Source organism: Dermacentor albipictus, chromosome 7 (genome assembly GCF_038994185.2).
Source record: "Dermacentor albipictus isolate Rhodes 1998 colony chromosome 7, USDA_Dalb.pri_finalv2, whole genome shotgun sequence".
In the NCBI taxonomy this organism is placed as follows: domain Eukaryota; kingdom Metazoa; phylum Arthropoda; class Arachnida; order Ixodida; family Ixodidae; genus Dermacentor; species Dermacentor albipictus.
In genome coordinates this window covers 58,015,814-58,037,092 of record NC_091827.1, presented here as the reverse complement: position 1 = coordinate 58,037,092, position 21,279 = coordinate 58,015,814, and the positions used below count along the sequence as shown (strand labels likewise).

At 47.1% G+C, this 21,279-nt stretch overlaps 1 protein-coding gene across 1 annotated transcript in view; it reads left to right on the top strand.

Moving 5' to 3' along the window:
- The window catches only part of LOC135912617 (uncharacterized), a 54,201-nt gene that overhangs the window by 7,571 nt on the left and 25,351 nt on the right, over positions 1 to 21,279 (top strand). The window contains exons 5-6 of the mRNA XM_070521975.1: positions 2,203 to 2,441; positions 9,380 to 9,624. Of these exons, the coding sequence (XP_070378076.1) occupies positions 2,203 to 2,441; positions 9,380 to 9,624 (484 nt within the window). The remainder of the gene's footprint in view (positions 1 to 2,202; positions 2,442 to 9,379; positions 9,625 to 21,279) is intronic.

Below are 21,279 nucleotides of genomic sequence, written 5' to 3'. Positions count from 1 at the left end.
GACGGGAAAGCTGGCGCCTATGACGAGGTGTCTTGCGTATGCTTCGCTCGGAGCGATCCAATCAATCAATCAATCAATCAATCAATCAATCAATCAATCAATCAATCAATCAATCAATCAATCAATCAATCAATCAATCAATCAATCAATCAATCAATCAATCAATCAATCAATCAATGATTAATTAAATAATGAATTAATCAAACGTGTTGCGCAACAAAAATCATGTCACACGTCGCTGTAGAAAAGGAGAGGGTTCGACGAAGAACATTATGAAAACATTATAGTAACGTTTCCGCCGAGGGACCCGCCTTCATCAGAGTGAACATGTTCATTTTGACTGTTGGGAAGGTTCACCCTGACGAAGGCCGATCCCTCAGCCAAAACGTTACTAGAAGGTTTTCATAACGTTCGTCGCCTCTGTTTTTGAATCTGCCTCGGGGTCCGGCTCGAAAAGTACCTTTCTTCTTCAACTTCTCTCTCTCTCTCTATATATATATATATATATATATATATATATATATATATATATATATATATATATATATATATGTGTGTGTGTCTGTGTGTGTGTGTGTGTGTGTGTGCGTGCGTGCGTGCGTGCGTGCGGAAATCTAAGCGATGTGAAAGAGTACAAAAGGATGTGTTTCAAGAAATTAGGTTGGTGGAGACAAAGACTCAAATTGGGCAAACCGGATACGGACTAGTCTGAGTTGGAAAGCTAGCTGGGGATGGGAGCTTCAAAGACGCTGCTCCTGGATACCCACCGACGCTACACGTGTATAACGAGCCGATGCCACCACTTCGCGGCAGGGCACTGACCCTGGGGACCGTCCGCAGCCACCTTCTCTGCAGCGGCTCATCTAGGTTGGCCACCGCAGCTATACCTTGACGTGCATCACGGCATCGCACTGTGCCCACGGTCATGCGCCAGCCGCCAGTTTCCGTGTCACGGAACGAACTCTCGACTCGAGTCACGCAAGCTGCACCGGCATTGTGCTGTTTGAAGCATTATAGGCAACACACGCCCTCCACCTACGACGAGATTACTAAACACTACTATCTCAGCCGTAGAACCTACTTTGTGCCGCATCCGCGCCTCAATAGAGCTCAAGCATTAACGCTTCATCTACTACAAACGAATACCTATCCGAATCCGTCGCTCTTTCATAAAATCTATCCGGATACTTACACCAACGCTACCTGCCACGATTGTGAAGATATAGCCACGTTAGACCATATTCTCTGGCGGTGTGCCCGGTCACGCTCTATCATCGCTAACAGCTCGGCTAGATGGGAAGCGGTTCTCCGCAGCCCTCTTCTGGCTGACCAACTCTGGGCTGTCCAGCAGGCCCACGATGTGGCCGAGAGGCTCGGCCTTCCGGTTCTCACGTGGAAGCGGCCCGCTTCGTGAAGACTCACGATCTGCAGGACTTCCTTAATGTTTCACCATACCATACCAACGCGCCGGACAACAGCTGAGAGGGGAGACGGCCGCGGACTGCCGTGTGACGTGCGTGTGTGCGTGTGGCTGCCGCCTCTCCGAGACCAGGAATAGTTCATTTACACCTGCCGTCGCATGTTGGTTTCGTTAACACGTTCTGCCGTTCGTTTTAGGGTTATTAAATTATTGTTCACATTGCGCGCCACCTTTGCCAGCTCGTGGGGGGAGGGGGAAGGGGGCTTTTCCTGGACCCCTTTCGACAAAGCAAGCCGCTTCAACCTCTACCAGAGTCATTTGGTTACCATGAGCAGAAGGACCAGTTATCTGGTAGACGTTCGCTGTTCTTGCGCGATGTGCAGTCGGTAGCTAAAGTCTGAAGACCCCGGCATCATCAAAATTTTTATTTCTTTGAGTGCGGCGGTGTTCGACATGGGACCCTCTCCCCGAGTTACATTCGTTGAGCCGGCGCGTGAATTATGCACGCTCAATTTTAACGTGCGTACTCAGGACTGTGAAGACAACTTTCTGCGGTCTCCAGATTTTTGCTTCCCGCTGTACAATACGAGCAGGCGGGACTAAAGGAATGATAAAGGAATGAAGGGAAAAAGAGGGCGAGAGCGAACACTGTGGGCGCGAAATATTTTACTGGACTACAAACGGGGTCAGTCATTACAAAACAGGAAGGAATAATTTCTACACATAAGAGCTTCTTCTCAATTTATCGACGTTGTGACAGTCTGTGCATTTTGCTTTCGCAGCCAGTACAACAAGCTGGACGAATGCGTGCGCAAGGCGGTCGAGTTTGCCTGCCCGCCGGAGACGCTCCAGTTCTCGGAGAAGGTGCTGACGCGCTACGCCGGCGAGCTCCTTGGCGCCGTGTGCACCGGATACCGGTCGGGCGAGAAGTGCAAGGGCATCCAGTACGACGACAAGCCCGGCGACCCCAGCCTGCGCTCTGTGCTCACGCCCCTCATCCAAGTGGGCGCCGCCCTGCAAGGCTGATCTGCGAGCGTCGCACCTGTCCTTAGATCAATGCGCCAATAAATCGAACTCGTGACGTATCGACGCGAACGCAAATGTCGTGGGGGAGGATTTTTACTTCGACGGCAAACCGTACAGAAGCTCGCGAGACGTGTTCGCGTCGACCGCACCGCCGTTGCCGTCGGCGTCGGCGTCGCCGTGCTGTCATGCCATCGGGGTGAATGCGTGGCCTACGTGTGGATGATCGAAAGGTTTCCGGACGCGATCAGTGTGTTTGACTGCAAAAGCGGCGATGGCAAATGTACGTGTATGCCGTACACGCGGCGTTGGATCCGCGCTGTCGGAGCCGGGGCAGCGTTCTGGCTTCTCTTGCTGTCTGGCATGAGCGTTGTGCGCTGCCAGATTAGCGTTGCTGTCGATGGGTGGCGTGCGTGCCATGCCTAAATCTATGTACACCTTAAGTGGCTCGTTTCAATGGCTCGCACCCCGTCGAGGCAGAGGCTACAAGCGCTGAGCAAAGTGAAGAGAACAGCGCATGCATTCGTTGAAATCACCCATACAACACACAAAACAGCACAAGTTTCAATAAAGAGCAAGCTCAAAGTGACCGTCCGAACCATCAATAGAGCATTGTGTTTTAAGATTAGATGACTGCTTCTGCTGGAACCATCTGTATGAAGCAGACCGATAATGAAGCCAAGGAAAAGACAGAGGCATTCTCTCGTAGTTTTTTAAAACTTTAAAATGTAGAAATGATACATTAAAAGAAAACTTAAGTGTACGAAAAACAACTCGCCGCCGGTGGGACCACTACCTTCACATTGCACGTGTGATGCACTGTCAGTTGTGCTACGGCCGCGGCTGTTCTAACGTCAACATACTTGCGTATTTCTGTGTTTGTCACCCTGGGAGAATTGGCCAGCGCCACTCAGGTCATGACGGCGGATACAACTTTCGCGTAGTGTCAAGGTTGTTGGTTCGGCTCCTACCAGCGGCAAGTTGTTTCGCCAAATTTCATTTCTCTTTAATTTAACGTTCCTACGTATCCAATTTAAAAAGAAACTACTAATAACTTCCCCTGCGCTTTTCTTGGCTTCGTTATCTGTTGGTATCATAAGGTTCTGATTAACAAACATCCAGCCCCTTACTTTCTACTGAAATTGACTTAGTCCCATAATGCACATACATCTTCCATGCCCGACGTATCTGCGTATGCAGGTAGTAATAGCTAATGTAATTACTAATTAGTAGTTAGCGATACAAGCTTACTGCGAGGCTATTTGCGAAGGGAACGCCCAGCCCTGCGCGATGACAACGGCATCCGGGAAAATTCACTACACGCAAGTAGTACCGGCGCATGGCAATTCGTCACTATTTGACGCAAGGACAACAGTCAGAGCCTTTGCCATTGTTCTTGGCAACGCTTCGCGCCATACGCGTTGGCATGACTCAATAATGTTTGCTGCCTGGTTAGTTGGTGATGCATTCATGGTAGCAGCGTTACAGCATATCTACATGTAGGCAGGAAAAAAAGAAAACAAGGAAGTGCAGGACAGAGTGCTGACCACGGCTACAGCCTTTCTATATTCGTTGAGTCGTGCTCATGGTGAGCACTGTGTCCTCTCCCTCCTTCGTTTTCTTTTTCCCCAGCGTGTACATGTGCTGTCATACTGCTACAAAGAAGGCATGACAAAGATGCCACAATAGCAAAGGATAATCAACAGGCTGCAATGAGAAAATTATGCCACGACTGCAGAGCAGATCGTCGTAGAAACACTCAAGCGAGAGGATCCGCACAGAAAACAAGCTGAGGTTTGCCTCGCTCACCTGCTAGCAAAATCGTTGTCAAGAGTGTTTGCTGTGTCTGTCTTCATAGCGAAACTCAGAGCTATCATTACGATCTTAACACAACTCCAACTATCTCAACTCTATTCTCGGCGTGAAGACGATACTTCGTGGCCTGCGGCGACGCTTCTCAAAAGTTTAGACTAACAAGGGCCAAGTTTACTATACTCATCTGTAGAAGGTTTCCGTGGACTGTGTGAACGAGGTCATAGCGACGCGTAATCTAAGTGAACGTTTCCCTGCGCTGAAAACAGGTCTGGCAGCCTCGTTTGTTTTTCAAGCACGACACGTGCTGTTAACCGCACGGGCGCCTTGCGGGTGATGCCAAGCGTATAAAACTGCGTGTTTACGCCACTCGCATGACATATGTCAGGCCTGACGCCGAGCTTCAAATGATGCTTTCCGTGCCCGACACAGAAGTGGGAAGCGCACCAGGAAGGCTTGCACGCAACACGTGCAAGGGGGGCGCTAAGGTCAGCGGCGTGTTTTTTTTTTTTCATTTCCTCTAAGGCAGCACATGCACAACACACGGACGTACACGTGCGATTACTATTTTTAGTTTCATTCTTATTTCAAACTCTCCTTTTTTATGTGTCGAATTTGCGACCTTCGTGAAGCAGACTCCCTGATGGCCTTTCACTGCCAGTTCCTGGTGCAAGCATGGAGCAGGCCGTTCCGGAGGAAGTTTCAATTCGGGCCCGATTTCGATTTCCTCGTTCAGATACATTCGAAAGAAGGATGTGGTTTTATAAAAGAACTGGCGGACGGATTTGAATGAAATTTGATGCATTTCGGGAGAGAAAAGTAAGTCTTAACATTTATAGGCAGCAACATTTTGATTTAGGATCTCGAAGAATTTAAGAGAATTGTCAAAATTTGTTAAGCTTCAAAAACAGAAGCGAGATATTTACGAATCCGCGATGTTTACGCCCCTCCAAATACAAATTTCTCAGTTCTGTAAACTGTATCACTTAGCGCATCTCAAGCATACGATGGCGCGCTTACAGCTTGCGTAAATTAATTAAAAGTTGAGGATAATTTTACAAGAGTGCCCCTTACAAATTAGTGGTATAACTTAGAGCAGTCTATAATACATAAATTTTGTCCACCTTAGATCTATTATTAAGTGCAGTTTACAGAATTGTTATGTACCTTTTTATTTGCACCGTTACATAGGTGTAAACTTGACGCCTGAGCTCTTTTGAATTCCGCAATTCTCACTTCAAGCTTATTTTGTTATAGCGCAAGCTTGACAAGGACAAAAGAAGGCACATCTGACACACACAGCGCTACTTTTAACAACAGGTTTATTTCTCGTTCTCGTCGCTATATATACACCCTCGACCCGTCATACACCACTTGTAACATTTCTGGAAAAATAAACAAAAGATATAAGCTGGGAACCACACGTAGGCAGTTTCTTGATTCACATATTCAAAGACATGTACACGTTCAACGCGAACAAAGATAATTCAGCTCTTTTGATGATAATGAAATGGAAGTTTTACTGACGTATGCATCGCCGAATGTTGCTATGTGTCTGGCTTCTATTATCAAGCGCGTTATTTCATACCTGCTTCTACTCATGATCACTGTTTCTTTAAATCTTGGTTTGCACTTGCATCTCTGGCAATGGATGGCAAGAAAGCCGTCAGCGGCCACGTTGTCAACCTTGTTACTATGTTCTCGTAGCCTGTCATTTATGCATCTACCTGTTTGACCGATGTAGGATTGTCCACAGCTGAGAGGAATACGGTATACCGCGCCGGCGATGCAATCAACGAATTTGTTTTTATGTTCTTTTTCACATGCGCTACGTGGGATTCTTTCCGGCCTTGTGGTTTTACAGAGGCTGACCAATTTATTAGGTGCCGAAAACACAACGTTAATGCCGCTCCTTCCAGCAATCTTCTTTATTCTATGGGAGAATCCGTGCATGTAGGGGATGACGGCCACCTTTCCTTTGTTCATGTCAGTGCTCAACACGTGCACCTGCTCCGAACTGCTTTGCTGCGCCTTCTTAAGCAGTCCTTCTGCGACTGACACAAGCACGTGGCTCGGGTAACCAGCGCAGCTTAAACGCGAGGCTTGCCGTTCGAAGCTATCGTACATTAGGTGTTGGCATGATTTTTTCAGTGCTTCGCTGAAACACATCTTCGCGATTCCCCTCTTCACAGGCTTTGTATGCGCGGAATGAAATGGTAAAAGTGGGTTACTTGCCCTAGGTTCGTAACACCAGCAGGTTTCGTTATCAGTGAGCACAAACTTAATGTCAAGGAATCTAATCCTCCCGTCACATGGCATTTCAAAGGTCACTTCTAGTGGATTTAGACAGTCACGAATAGTGGTAAAAACAGAAGCACATTCATTAGTAAAACAAGCCGATGAACAGTCAATTAAAACCAAAAAGTCGTCAACATATCTAAAAAATTTTACAACCTTAGATTCGTGAAGGCGCTGCGACAGGTCTCTGTCAAGTTTGGCTAAAAAGAGATTACTTAGCACTGGTGCTAGGCAAGAACCTATACACACTCCTTGTTTCTGCAGATACAGGGTACCTTTGTTCTCGATAAACGTAGATGACAAATAAAACCTAAGTAATTCTAAAAAATTGTCAATGCATGTACCTGCTTCCGTGCTAAACCTAACGGCACCATATGTATCTATGTAACTGTCAATACAGGTTAATAATTCTGATTGTGGCAGAGAATAATAAAGGTCTTTAACATCGGCAGAGAAGGCCTTTAACCGTTGATTTTCGTGAGCTCTTACGTACGTACTTTTTTTCTAGCACGTACTTTTTTTCTCTGCGCAGAGTCAATCAAACACGCGCCCTGTCTGGATAAGGTGGGCTCGTCGTTAAACGCCTGTATGAAGAGCACCGTCGCTGACCTGGACGTTGCCTCACGGTTGCCCCAGGAACATCGGGTCGCCGGCGCTTGCTGCTCAGTGCGTTTTATTGGGACATTTGCATGCACGTAAATGGGCTCACCGTAAGATGCTTGAGGCCGTGCGCGATGTGTATCCCATATAGTCACACGGTCAGTGGTCCCCCTGCTGGCCCCAGCCAAAGGTACAGAAACTATGTCGAGTATATATTTATTTTTATTTTATATAGAAATACTGATTTCTTTATGCAATTCATAGCAGGAGTAAGTACTAAGCCCAGATAAAGGATACAATTGTGATTGAGGATGGTACGAAGCGGATGTACAATATTTGAACTCGTAACATGGTTAGGTAATATAGTAAGAAATGTATCAAATGGTAGGTTAGACAAATGCCCATCTATTGCATTCAATATTTCTAGAATTAAAGAAAAGAAATTTGTTACAGTCCAGGTAGGACCTAAAGAGCACAATACTTAGCGACTGCGTAAGCCTGGTTGGCCGGACAGAAGGGATGCAAAAGTAGATGGATGCTGAAATGGTCGACGCTCAGTGCACTATCTTGTCTGTTGTCAGTACACAATCAAGTTTTTACCTAATTACCTTACGGCACACACGCAATTTACGCGTTGTATCCGGTGAAATTACAAAGCACACCCACTTGGAAATAAATCAGTAGATGACACCATTTCCGAGATACGCGCCATTGAACTTGCGATAAAAATGCAGTGTAGTCCCATTTGTGTGCTTTCTGAAACAAAATGCCTTTTTATGAATTGAAGTGCAGAAGTAAATGAACGTCCAATGTATTTCATCGCAATATTCAAGAACGCCTCGAAACTGGTGTCATCGTGAGAATTCGTTCCAAACCGATTCGCCTTGCGATCACGCTGGCTACAATTGATAAATTGCAATATGCGGTGTAAGATAATTACTTTGAAGCATAATTATGAAATTTTCATGATTAGACAATTATGCACTTTGATTTGATGTAATAAGATTTGTCCACCTCTTTGAGTAAGCCAAGCTGACGGACTAGAATTGTGCCATCTGCCACAAGTTATATTTAAAATTTTTAGCAGTCTTCCCGGAAACACCCAGTATTTCTTCCACCACAGCCATTAGACGTGTAATTGTCTCAATGAACAACGTTGCTCAAACAGGCGGACGTAGTCTGTACTGCGTGTATTTAACGCGCATACCTACAGCCGAAAGACTACAGGCCGCGAAGAAAAAAGAAATTCGCAGCATATGTGGTCTCCACACTTTTCCTCCTGACTGGGCAATACAAATCGACGGGGCTAGAAGAAGCCTATTGTCCTACAGTAATGTTGCAGAAGTAATTGATACATGTTTGAATGCTCGTAATTCCACAAGTCCGAGGGGAGAGGAGCCAAAGTTCTGCTTATGTATACCAATATGGAGATCACAACGGTCATGGCAGTATGTAAATTGCTGTATGTAAATATGGAGACCACAACGCGTGCGAGTCAGCCTGTCTCGTAAGCTCGCAGCGAACACTACGTGTCACGAGCATTAACAGGCAACAAAAACGCAAAAAAATAAAATTAAATTTGAATAATGATGGCACGGTCCCTATAAAGATCTCTGAAGGCACTCACTCAGTGAACATCGCCAATTTGCTAGACATGACCATGGCGCATGTATTTTAGCAAGTTCTGTTCCATCTTTTTCTAAACCGACTGTTGTAAAAAGATCGAGGTAGGAAATTTCTCATCCTTTGAATTTCACTCTGTTCCGCAGTAAAAAAAAAAAGAAACTAATTGATAAAACAAGTAAAAAGTGCTAAAAGACGTAATAAGGAAGATAATGAATTAGAGATACGCACAAGTAACTTCCAGTAACAATGCGAACATCTTAAAATGCTTTTCGGTAGACACAAGGTTAGATCAGCGTTTGTAAGAATTCGCATTTTTGTACTCCGGGGAGCTGGGAACTAGTCAAGCTGACTTGTCAGCTTTATTTCCCGCACTCCCTCACTTCAAGAGTGAAATAATGATTATTATGATAAGATGAAAGCGACGCGTTTGTGCTCCGTTCTACCGACCAACTTTGGTTTGGGCTGTGTGGTTGAAATTGCCGGCCACGATAACAGTGCGTACGCGGACGCGCTCGACAGAAATGCTTCAGCTCGACGCGATGCAATTTTTTTTCTCGCATCGCAATTGCCGGGCCGGGTGCCTCGATTTCGCTTTCGCAGCGAGTACGGCAAGCTGGCCAAAGTGCGTGCGCAAGGCGGTGGAGCCCACCTGCCCGGCGGAGGCGCTCGCGTTCGCCGAGGACGTGCTGAAGCGGTACGACGGATTCCTGCTGGGCGACGTGTGCGCCGGATTCCTCCGGTCGGCCGACAAGTGCCGGGACGTCCCGTACGACGACAGACCCGGCGACGCCCGCCTGTGCTCCGTCCTCGCGCCGCTCGTCAGAGTTTTCGCCGCTGCGTACATAGTGGGCTGACAGCGCGCTACGCGCATGTGTGTCACGAATGAATGAATGAATAAAGCCTTTATTTTAAGGAAGGGGACGGCTCTAGGCCGCTGATGGGGATTAGGAGGGAAGGGAGTGTGAGTAGCCAGACTGTTGGCTGAAACACTTCTTCATCTCAGTCTGGGATCTTCCGCTTTATGCAGGCTCAGGTGCATGTCCAGTTCCGCCGCTCTCACATGGGCTGATCGACCCCTTCTATACACTACTCGAAACAGGCCACTTTGTCTGCCATATGTCGCAATGGCTTTCTGTGTTTCAGGGTTAGTTTGTATTGCAATTCCTAGTGTTCTAATGTCTCCGTGTAGTAGATGCTGAATGTTGGATCTCCCTTGTGAAAAAGCTGCACAGCTCCAAATGAGGTGTTGCAAGTCTGCTCTGCATGACTCCTGGCAGTGTGTACATCGGGTGTAAGTCTTCGCAATGGTAGCTTGTCTGGGTTGGTGCCATTTCTCAAGTATGTGTGGTGTGTATGCAGCGCTGGCCATAACCTTATTCAAGAAAACCTCTTCCGTGCGGGTAAGCCCACCTTTGTCGTCAAACACATGCATTGGTGTAGCTTCTAATAATCTCCGAATAAACGTGGAGAACTCGAACTCGTAAAATCGGCATTAGTACAGATGCCATGATTGGAAAATTTCGCTCCGTGCAAAGACTAGTTTCCATATATAGGGTGATCATTTTTCAGTTTTTATAGAATGTAAAAAAAAATGTAACCTGTTGCAGAATAAGAGCACAATTATAGTTTAGTAACGTCTGCTGTCGGATTAGTTGGTACACGGCTTTTACAAATGCTGTAAGCGCAAAAAAAAACACAAGACATGGACGGGCCGTTGTCCGTGTATATATGCGTTCGCGCATATGCATGCTTGAGTCCACATTTTTCTTGTGCTGTCCGTGTCTTAATTTTCTGCACTTAAGATAATTTCTGAAAGTCGCAATTCTAGTCTTTGAGCCGGATTTTTCAGAGAGGTGGACATCACTAGCAGGATAAATTGAAATCCACATTTAAACTGATTAACAAAAGAAACCACTAATTCTATTTGAATTAATTACCACACGGCACGCATTGCGAATTACGAATTGTAGCCGGTGAGTTTGCACGGTGTATCCACTCTGACGACGAGCAGGCGACGAATAAGCTGGCGTCATTCGGGAAATTCATTCCAAGTGGATATACCTTGCAAGTTCACCGGCTACAATTCGTAATTTGCAATGCGCGCCATGAAGCAATTAATTAAGAAGATAATTAGTGCATGTGGCGCACAATCGCCGTCATACGGCCATGCTCATGAGGGGCCTTGGCGAGCGAACGCCGTAGCAAAGTGTTGATGTTGTGGCTACCATCGTCGAGCCTATACGCCTGATGGCGCTTGTACATTCTGTTCTTCCCCCGAGGGGCTGTACGAGTTGCGTCCACAACAAAAGTATATAGGAAGGCACCACAGTATGTTGCACATGGCCGAAGCAACGGAAGTGTCAAAATGACGACTACGTGTGTTAAATGAGCGTGACTTCAGAACTGCGGTGCGTCGTTACCTTGCTTTTCTGCAAAACGCAGTACCCATCGACAGTCAGCGTAAGATAAGGTTTGCCGTTATTATTTTCTCGTTGCAGATTTCTTCACTTGTTGCATCTTGTTATGCTTGTATATGGTCGTGCTTGTCTGTTCGCATGCCTAGAGCTGCCGCTAACGTGTGAATGTGGTATAATTGGCTAGTTACAAAGTTTAGCATACCATAGAACCAAAAAAAAGAAAGAGGAAAGCACGTTGGAATTGGGAATCGAAATTACACCTGCAACGTGGTAGTCGGAGACGGTACCACTGCAGCAGTTTTCTTGTTTTATTCTCTTTCTTGCATGCCTGCCAACTCTCCCCAATTTTTCCTAAACGTTATGAATTTCAGGTCGTTTTATGAGTTTGCTAATGTTGCGTCAAGTTATGCGAGAAATAAATTATGTCCGCGAACAAGTTGCATTCATCGGTCACCGACTCTTCACACCAACATGAAGGCAGCCTCGTATAAAGTTGAAAATCCTAGAAGGTAACGCACTGCAAGAGGGTACTGGCTTCAGTCAAGTTTACACAGACACCTTTCTGAAGGACGTGAAATCGGCAGTACAAATGTGACTGAAAATGTCCGTGCACTCTAAAAACAATGCGTCACATGCCCAAATCATCTTCAATAAAGTGTGCATGTGCCCCTCAAAAGATGCGCGCTTATATCAAGGTAATAATAATAAAAAAAGTGGTGATTGACATTCTCCCCCTTCCCATTCGCCCCCACTGCCGTAAAAATTAGGATGAGAACTGCTCTGAGGCGGACACGACTTATTTAGAACTTTATCATACCAGTCATCCTACAGAGTACATTGATACACTCCGGAGGTTCATACTGTGCCCGGTATATCTCTATTACGTATGCGACACTCTTTATAAAGTTTTTGGGCGCAGGACATACGTCGACATCAGCATGCCTCACTTGCATCCGTGTCTTCCGTATACTGGGTATGCCAATGTAGGAGCATGATAAGGCCATATTGTACGGCTCTCGTGCTTTTTACTGATATAAATCTGATTCGATATGGGTATAAAGGCAACTCCTTGTGGGTGGTACACTGGAGGATGTCCCGGAGAAATAGGGGATATCAACAGTCTATCAAAACGTGTTCCATTGTTTCTGGTTCCATACAAAGTATAAGGATTCACTGTACCAAGCTGCCAATAAACCTTATTCTTCGAGCCAGGTTTTCTCAAGAAGAGTATTACTATACAATTCGAAAAAGAACGCTTTTGTTGTTGATTTAACTAACTTGAAGAGATTACCTAGCATGTGAGCATTTGACTAGCATTTAAATAGTATTTAAGATAGGTAAAACACTCTTCAGTACGTTCTGTCTCTGACCTACACTGTATATTGCGCGGTACATAGATATAGGAAGCATTCTGTCAATGAGGTCTTTGTAACTCATACATGCTATTTGTTAGAGCGGGTTAACATTCTATGGAAGCTACACATGGCAAAAGCTGATATATGTTATAGTAAAAATATGGTTTGTATGAGTAATAGCCGATAAAGAAAATGGTCACAGCTGCCTTTAAAGGGACCGGCAGATACCTAATATATCGACGGTACTAGTCAGGTTGGTCAGACATATCCTTCAAGTGAACAATTATTCCACTAAAATGCACTGATAAAAATACGGCCTCAGCATTACGGTTCATCACTCTTGTTTTCCATGAAATGTGTAGTTCAATTAGTAAAAACGTATAATTGGGCGCACCATCATCGGCAGGCACAATCAAATCTAGAACAGCATGCTGAATGAAATCAAAGTTTTTCTTCACGGACCTTTGCAGCCCATCCCAAGCCAGTATGTCATCTTTAAAGCTCATAAAACAATGCTCTATCGTCCCCAGTACGCCGCAAAGACGGCAATTTACAGAGGACAGAAAGATACCTTTTATTGCGATATCAATTACTTTGACACGCCAGGCGCATTGCCGCCGTCGCCATGAGGTTCCATGTAAAGTACACGGACGATAAAAAATGGCTGTGGCTTAGCTAAGGTTAAGCCCAGGATGCGAAGCATACTAGCCTTTATTTTAGTTGTTATGCGTTGGATATTGCAATCACTCAGTTCAGCCCTTGGGCGCGGTCGGGCAGCCACCATTTAACCACGTGACGTGACGTCAGGACAGCCGGAGGAAAAGCTGGGCTCCAACTCGCGCGGTCGCGCGCGGCCGCAGCCACCACCTGACTCCCACTCCTCCCGATAGAGGCGCTGCGCCGGCGCGTGACGTCACGGTCACGCGCCGGTGAGCGCGTGACCGTGACAGATGGTCACCTTCCGGCGAGCGCACGAGCTGAGACCCGGCTATGTAGCTACGCGGCCGCAAGCGAGCGCACGAGTTGAGCCTCCGCTTTTGCAGCTGTTATGACGTCATATGGTAGCTACGCGGCCGCGCGCGGCGCAGCAAGGAAGAGCGTGGTTGTGCGGCTAGTATGCTTCGCATAACAGTCGCCGCTCGTTATATGCTCTTTATGCGACTGAAAGCGTTCGAGGGTGAGCCGGCGATCGCAACTCAATCTCGCGCACCCAAGGTAGGGAAGCGGGGAGGAAGCGCGCCGTCTTCCGTCGCGCTCAAGGGGATGGTCGGGAGGTTGGTGCGTTCTACTGCGGGCTGCCGTGCGCGCCCGCCCGAAAGTCATCCGCCGAATCCGCCGCGCGCTGTGTTTTCGCGGCTTAGTTTGCGTGGATGCGAGGTGCAGCGCGAAGGTCAATTCGCTCACTGCCGCACTTCCTCAGGTGGTGGTGGTGGTGGTGATGTTGAAGCAGGCGGGGTTAGCCTGGCATACATAGCCGGCAATTGTTCCGCCTGATCCTCCTTCGAGTTGCGATCAGGGGTGTGTCACCAGCTGTCGATGAGCCCCGTGTCTCGCAGGAAGGCCATCAGCAGTCGTTGCGCTCTCTTCCTGAATGCCGCGGGCCCTCCGGGGAAAACAACGTCCTCAAAGGTCCTGTGCGTGAGACCGCTTTTTTGTAGCTTGTTCACCATCGCTTTTCTGTCTGTGTCAAACTGCGGGCATAGCCAAATGAAATGTTCGATGTCGACAATGTCACCACAGAAAGCACAGAGTGGGGAAGCGCGAAGCCCAGTCTTGAATAAACAAGCTGGGGTGTACGCGGAGTCGGTCTTGATGCGGTATAAAAGCGTCGCTTGTTCGCGTGTAAGTCGATGAGTCACACAGGGCTCGTGTGGATTCTTGTGCATCTCTCGAAAGTGAAGGCGGATTGCACCCTTATAGTTTTGAAAAGGTTTTGGAGCTTTCACTTTTGGGACACATGTCAGCGCTAGGCGTGCAAGGGCGTCAGCTTCCTCGTTTCCATCAATTCCTACGTGTGATGGAATCCACTGAAACCTTATGCTAAATCCTTTGCTCGTTTGCACTTCCTCACTCCAGTGTTTTGACAGCGAGTTTCCGCGGTCATCGAGTGAGATGAGTTCATGCTTGCTTGTGCGCGCTTGACACCATGCTTGTCAATTTAGTTGATGTGCCTATGCTTGAAAGTTTATACGGCCGATAAAGATACTCTCTTTCGTCCTATAGCTGTCCACTAATTTGCTATCGCAATCGATGCCTCGGGTTTCGGGTGAAACTGTGACTTTTTTTGATGTAGCCAAGTTTCAACAGATAATGTCTTTGTGTGCAATTTATTGAAAAACGCTTTCATGCATGGGCAAAGAGGCAAATCGCACACTCGCTAAAGTATGTCATCGCCTGGTAGACCGGAGGATACAGAGCGCTAAAGGGGCGGCGTAAAGAGAATGGATATTAAATTAATGTACAGGCGTGTCATCGATACTCATGTACGGATATTCATGGGGAAAGCGAACCAAATGAAAATGCACTGGAAAATAAACATCGTAAAATAACACCCTGCAAAGAGAAGAGGTTCAAAATATCGAGATGACATGTCTGAACTGTGTGAAGCATTGTCTAGATTTACTCACAGGAATAATTGGAATATTGGTTGTTAACTCTCACGGAAAAAAGAACTGGCGTGCTACCTGTTGCAAAAAAAAAGAAAAAAGAAAGCTGCACTAAGCCAAGCCCGCCAGCACATATAGGCCTAAAGAAATTGTCTCGCCTCAAAGGTTGAAGTTTAAAAGACCACACAGAAGGGACAAATGTTCTATGAAAACTTTGAATATAAGTCCAGGCACAAGGCAGAATCTGCAGTACATAGTGTATCATTGTAGTGAGGAACAGATTACACGTCATTGCTGTTTCAAATGGAGAAATGCAATGGGGTACAAAATTATCAGCAAAACGCCGAGGTGCTGGTAATTCTTCTCGCCAGTATTCTGCACTGAGCTTATATGTGTCTTAGTTAACGCCTTTGTATCTCAGTGGCACGTATATCCTTTCAATACCAGCAAAATTACTTTGCCTATAACGCCACAAAATAAACCAATGACCTAGGCTATTAGGTCGATTCATATGGGCCGCATAAGGTCATTCAGAATAGTTCAGTTAATGAGAGCACTTTCTGAATGCTAGGTCTGTCAGCGCAGAAAAAGGCAAGATCATCTGCGTAAGCCAATGCCACAACTTAGTCGCACAAGGCGCTAAAACACCAACTGTTTCTACACAGATACATACTAATACACAACGGCTCCAGATAAAGGGAAAATAGAAGTGGAACATCTGTAAAACAACGATGTCTCTTCTGCACAAAAGTATAATTCAATATGGCGGATTCTTTAAAAAAAGTTTTGAAACTTTGTACGGCACGTTCAACTGCAGCATGCCTTCGCGACGGCTTTTTTTTTTCTCGATCTCAGCTTGTTAGCACATTTTTTCTGCTACAATTTCGGCAAATTGTGCGCAAACCCCGGCTCTCTGACAAATGCTGAACCTGCGGTTCCCGCTAAAAGCACCTTTGTTGTCAAAACTGCGTGTGATTGGTGTGTTGACCAAAAAGGCTGGTGTTCACACTGACGTTCAGCGCTCGCGTCTTGTATACAGCGTGCTGTCGCAGCAGTTTACTACCCTACACAAATCCGCAGTGCAGGACGAGCGTAATGCAGTGTCTGCACCATTAATGGTTCTGCCGTCAAACAGGACATCGCTGCTCCTATTTTCATGGGAGAACCCCTCCGCGTCCCATGTCGTCTGCCAACTCCAGAGCTACAGCAGACGATCCGCATTCACAGGCGGAAGTGGGCCACTAGTTTGAAGGAACGTCTACATTTATTGCATTTGTACACAAGGGTACACAAGTAATTATGCGTGCGTATACTATCAGAAATAATCTTACTGTAGCCACATGTTTCAAGCATTGCCGCTGACATTGCCGCGCGCCCGAGTGACACCACTCGCCCAAACTACGTCTGGGATGGCTAAAAACGAAGCGATGCACAGGTAGCGATGCACATTTTAAAAACCTTATAGCAAATTACACGCTTTACGCGCAGAGCTCAAATGTGTTTCTGAATGATCAGAAGGACCTACCCTACCGACTCACTACGTTTGTGCGCAATCGTCAAAATCGTTTCGGGGTCCCTTTAACTTTGCTCGAGATCTCTACAGTATGCGCTGCAGTAGAGAGGTCGTTTCCGATTTACGATGGGCACGTGACTACTGCAGCGGCCTTCCATTGTCGCAGTGTTAAAAGAGAAAGTTTCGGAAACGATTGCAAAATTATTGAACCACGTAACTTGCGACGCTCGTATAGATGAACTCCCAGAGAAGTGGATAAGCTGCCGCTTGTCGAGGGCTACATAATCCGCTAGAAAATGACTGTTACTTCTTCCATCAGTCGTTAGTACAGGTTTATGCGTCTCGCTATTCATTATCGCTCTATCGATTGGCGCGCCGAATACGTTCGCGAAGCTGCAAAGCACGCACGTGATTGTCACAGATTAACTTAACCCTGCACACATGCAGGAAATGGCTTCGAAACGTGCTCAGTCTCGCTGCCGCAGACAATCGCAATAACGAAAGCGCTAACTTGTGAACGAACTAGTAGTTACAGCTTAAAGCCGATGCACAAGGTGAACTGCGGGCAGGAAACTAAGCAGACGAGACGAATTTCTGAGTGGTATCGCGACGTCCTTAAGCGATCCACCGCCGTGGTTTCGGAAAGAATACATTACGGGAACGCCTGTTTTCAAGTTCATCGTTCATCAGCGGCTAACGTTCGTGTCGATGATTAACTATCTGTATCAGGTACACGTGGACGAAGACAAGAAGGAAACAAGTGCGAAGACCTTGCAGGTGGGCCGTGATATGACCTTTATGGCGAAAGTAAGTCAAAGGCCTCGGCAGATGCGATAAACAGATAGGGCTACGGCTCGTCGGAGGTCACCGGAAGCTGCAAAAGAACATGGTGTAACGGAGTCTAGGCCGTGTCGGCAAGCGTAACCCTCAACGACAACTCTCGATATTTAGAAAGCACTGCAGTATGGAATTAAGCCAGAGAAAGGTTGCGTTGCCTCAGTTTCGTAACATCCATTACACTTTTTCCTGTAGGCACTATAATAGAGAACAGCGTGTTTAGGCAAACTTATCTGTCGTAGTAAAGCCGATGAGTTCACCAGTCTATCATAGTCACGTTACAGTCATTTAAGGAGCCAAGATGAGAGAACCTGACAATAAAGGCCAATGTTAGTGGACAATTTCTTGTACGTGAGCCGTGACGTGAGTTTCAGAAAGACAAAGAGAGAGAGAGAGAAAGAGAGAGAGAGAGAGACAAAGGAGAGACAGGGAAGTTAACAAGATAGATAGATAGAATAAACTTTAATGTCCAACGGAAAAAGGTGATCTGCCCACCCCCGACGCACAGGTCAGGGGGCGAGTGCCGCCGCCTCAGATGCAGGCTGGGAGGTCTTGGGTCCCAGCAGCCTCTTCGGCCAGTTGGACGAGCCGGAGCTGGAGCTCAGGGTCCGAGCTGCGCAGCAGGGTCTCCCAGGTGTCTCTACTATCTATTTTGTGCGTTCCCCCGGGAGAGTACGGACATTCCCATATTATGTGGTCGAGGGTCCCTCTCGCCCCACAAAGATTACACTTATCGCTCCTGGCCTCGGGGAACATGTGGTTCGCCATAACCGGGTGCGGATATGTATAAGTTTGTAGTCGTCTCCACGCGACTGCTTGTCTGTTGTTTAATTTTGGGTCTGGCGGGGATACCAGTCTACGAGCCAATCTATAATGCTGCGTGATCTCCCCATATTTTAGCATGCGCTCTCCGCTCCCTCGGTCATCGAGGGGCCCCGTAGCGGCTCGGCGGTAGAGATCTCGAGCCAGCTCGTGGGCCGCCTCGTTGCCGGGGACGGCTTCATGCGCCGGAGTCCAAATTATTTGAATTTTTCTATCTAGCTTTCTCTGGCCTAGGATTCTGGCCGCTAAGGGTGAGATCCTTCCCTTGCTAAAATTTTGTATGGCAGTTTTGCTGTCACTGATCACAAATTTCGCGTCCGTTCCAGCGCAAGCTAATGCGATCGCAATTTCCTCGGCAACTTCTATGTTGCGCCCGCGCAGAGTGACAGCAGTCACGGGAATACCCCGGCCGCTGACGGCCGTTGCCACCGTAAAACTGCCGCTACCTCCCGCCGCGTCTACATAGGCCACCTCATGCTCCGAGATATTACCGAATCTAATTTTTAATGCTTCGGCTCGTTTATGCCTCCTGTCTTTGTTATGTTCCGGGTGCATGTTTTTTGGCAGAGGGGGGATAATCAGATTTTTTCTAATTTCCCTATCTACTTCCACCTTTTGGGTGGGGCCTCTGTCCGGGTTTATTCCAACTTTGGCCAATATGGCTCTTCCTCTCTTCGTGGTGCTAAGTCTCTCAATTTGAGAGTTTCGCACCGCTTCCGCCAGTTCTGCCCATGTGTTGTGCACTCCTAGAGCCATCAGTCTCTCTGTTGATGTACACATGGGCAGTCCCAGCGTTCGTTTTACGCATTTTCTCATTAGAGAATCAATCTTTTCTCTTTCCACCACTTTCAAATCGAGATATGGCGTTGCATAGCTCACCCGGCTGAATATGTACGCCTGTATTAGCTTAAATAAATTTTTTTCCTTTAGCCCTCGACCTTTGCTGGCCACCCGCCTAATTAGGCTCAGGGTCTGTAATGCGTGATTCTGCAGCCTCTTGAGGGTCTCGCCATTGTAGCCGTGTGACTGGAGAATCAGGCCCAAGATTCTAATTTGCTCTACTATTGGTACCTCTTTACCCGCCACCTTAATTTTGATCTCCGACGGTGCCTTGCACCTTAAGTGTTTCGGATTGTATATAAACAATTCTGATTTCTGCGGCGAGCATGCTAGGCCTCTCTCGGCCGCGTAATCGACTATGATGTCGGTGGCGGCCTGGAGCAGGCTTTCGACGGCTGAATCACTTCCCCGGTTGACCCAGAGGGTGATATTATCCGCATATATACTAAATTTTAATCCCTCGAGCTTTGCCAATTGCTCGGGGAGTTCTCGCATAGCCACGTTGAAGAGTAGGGGAGACAGCACTGATCCTTGGGGCGTACCCTTACTCCCTAGCTCAATTGTGGGGGATTCCAGCGTTTGGAACCTCATGCAAGCAGTTCTTCCCGTCAGGAAGTCCCTCATGTATCGATATGTCCTGGTACCTACATTAATCTTGTTCAGCCCTTCCAGGACCGCCTCATGCTTTACGTTGTCAAAAGCCTTCGTGAGGTCCAGTCCCAGAATTGCTTTTGCATCTTTAGACCTTGAGTCTATTATATCATGTTTGATTTGGAGCATGACGTCCTGCGTACACAATTGAGGTCGGAACCCGACCATCTCATGTGGCCACAGATCGCCCTGCTCCATGAAGCCCATCAGTCTGGTCTGGACGACGTGCTCCATCAATTTCCCCACGCATGAAGTTAAGGAAATTGGCCGTAAGTTTTCCAATTGCGGAGGCTTCCCGGGTTTTGGTATTAAAGTAATGCTTGCCGTCTTCCACTATTGTGGGAGCTCGCCTTTTTCCCAACATTCCTGCATGTACTTCGTTAGATAGCTAATGGAATCATCGTCTAAGTTTCTGAGAATTTTGTTCGTTACCCCGTCAGGGCCTGGAGCCGACTTCGTTCTGAGTCTTACAATCTCTGCTCGCACTTCCGCTTCTGTGATGGGGGCGTCCAACGCCTCGTTAGGCGCTCCACCATAGTCGGGTAGTGGAGTTCGCGATGTTTCCCCCACGAACGTCTCAATTAATTTCTTCATGAAATAATCATCGTTCCCTACGAACGCGTGCCTAGCTTTTGCCAATCTTATACCGGATTGAGTTTTCGAGCTTGCAGGGTCCAACAAATGCCGGAGGATGTTCCACGTCTTGGAGAGGTGCATGCTCCCCTCCATTTCGTCACACTTGTTGGCCCAATTTTGTTCGCATAATGTAAAAGTATAATCTTCGATTTCCTTATTGTGCCTAGCAATCCTTCTTCTGAGGTTGCGGTTCCATTTCTGATTTTTGAGACGACGTTCCATGCTTTGCTTAGCTTCCCACATATGCAGAAGACGGCTGTCCGCTATCTCCGGGGCGTTATCCCCTTCGAGCGTTTTTGTCGTCCTTCTAACGTCCGATTTGAGCGCCGTCGTCCATTCCTCGATGTTTCTGATGGGCCCCAGTTCCTGCGCTCTCCTGATATCTCTAAAGTTATCCCATTCAACGACGGCCGGCGCGCGAGCCCTGCGCGTTTGAAGGCCCACTTTCAGTATGCAAACAATTATGTAGTGGTCGCTGCCAAAATTTTGATCCGAATTATGCCATTCTAGATCTTTAATGTTTTTCGAGAATGTTAGATCTGGAGATGTATCCTTACTAACGCTATTGCCCACCCTCGTTGGACTCTCAGGGTCCGTGTGCAGAGTGAGCCCTATGTCATGCGTATCTTCCCACAGCTGTCTGCCTTTCGGGCTTTGGTGCGGGTACCCCCATTCCTGGTGATGTGCATTAAAGTCCCCCACTATCAACAGTGGCTGGTTGCTTGAAAGTTTGAGGGCCTTGCGAAGCAGAGCCCTGAACCTCACCTTCCTTTGCCTGGGTGAGCTGTATAAATTTAGAAGGAATAAACTAGGGTCCTTCTGT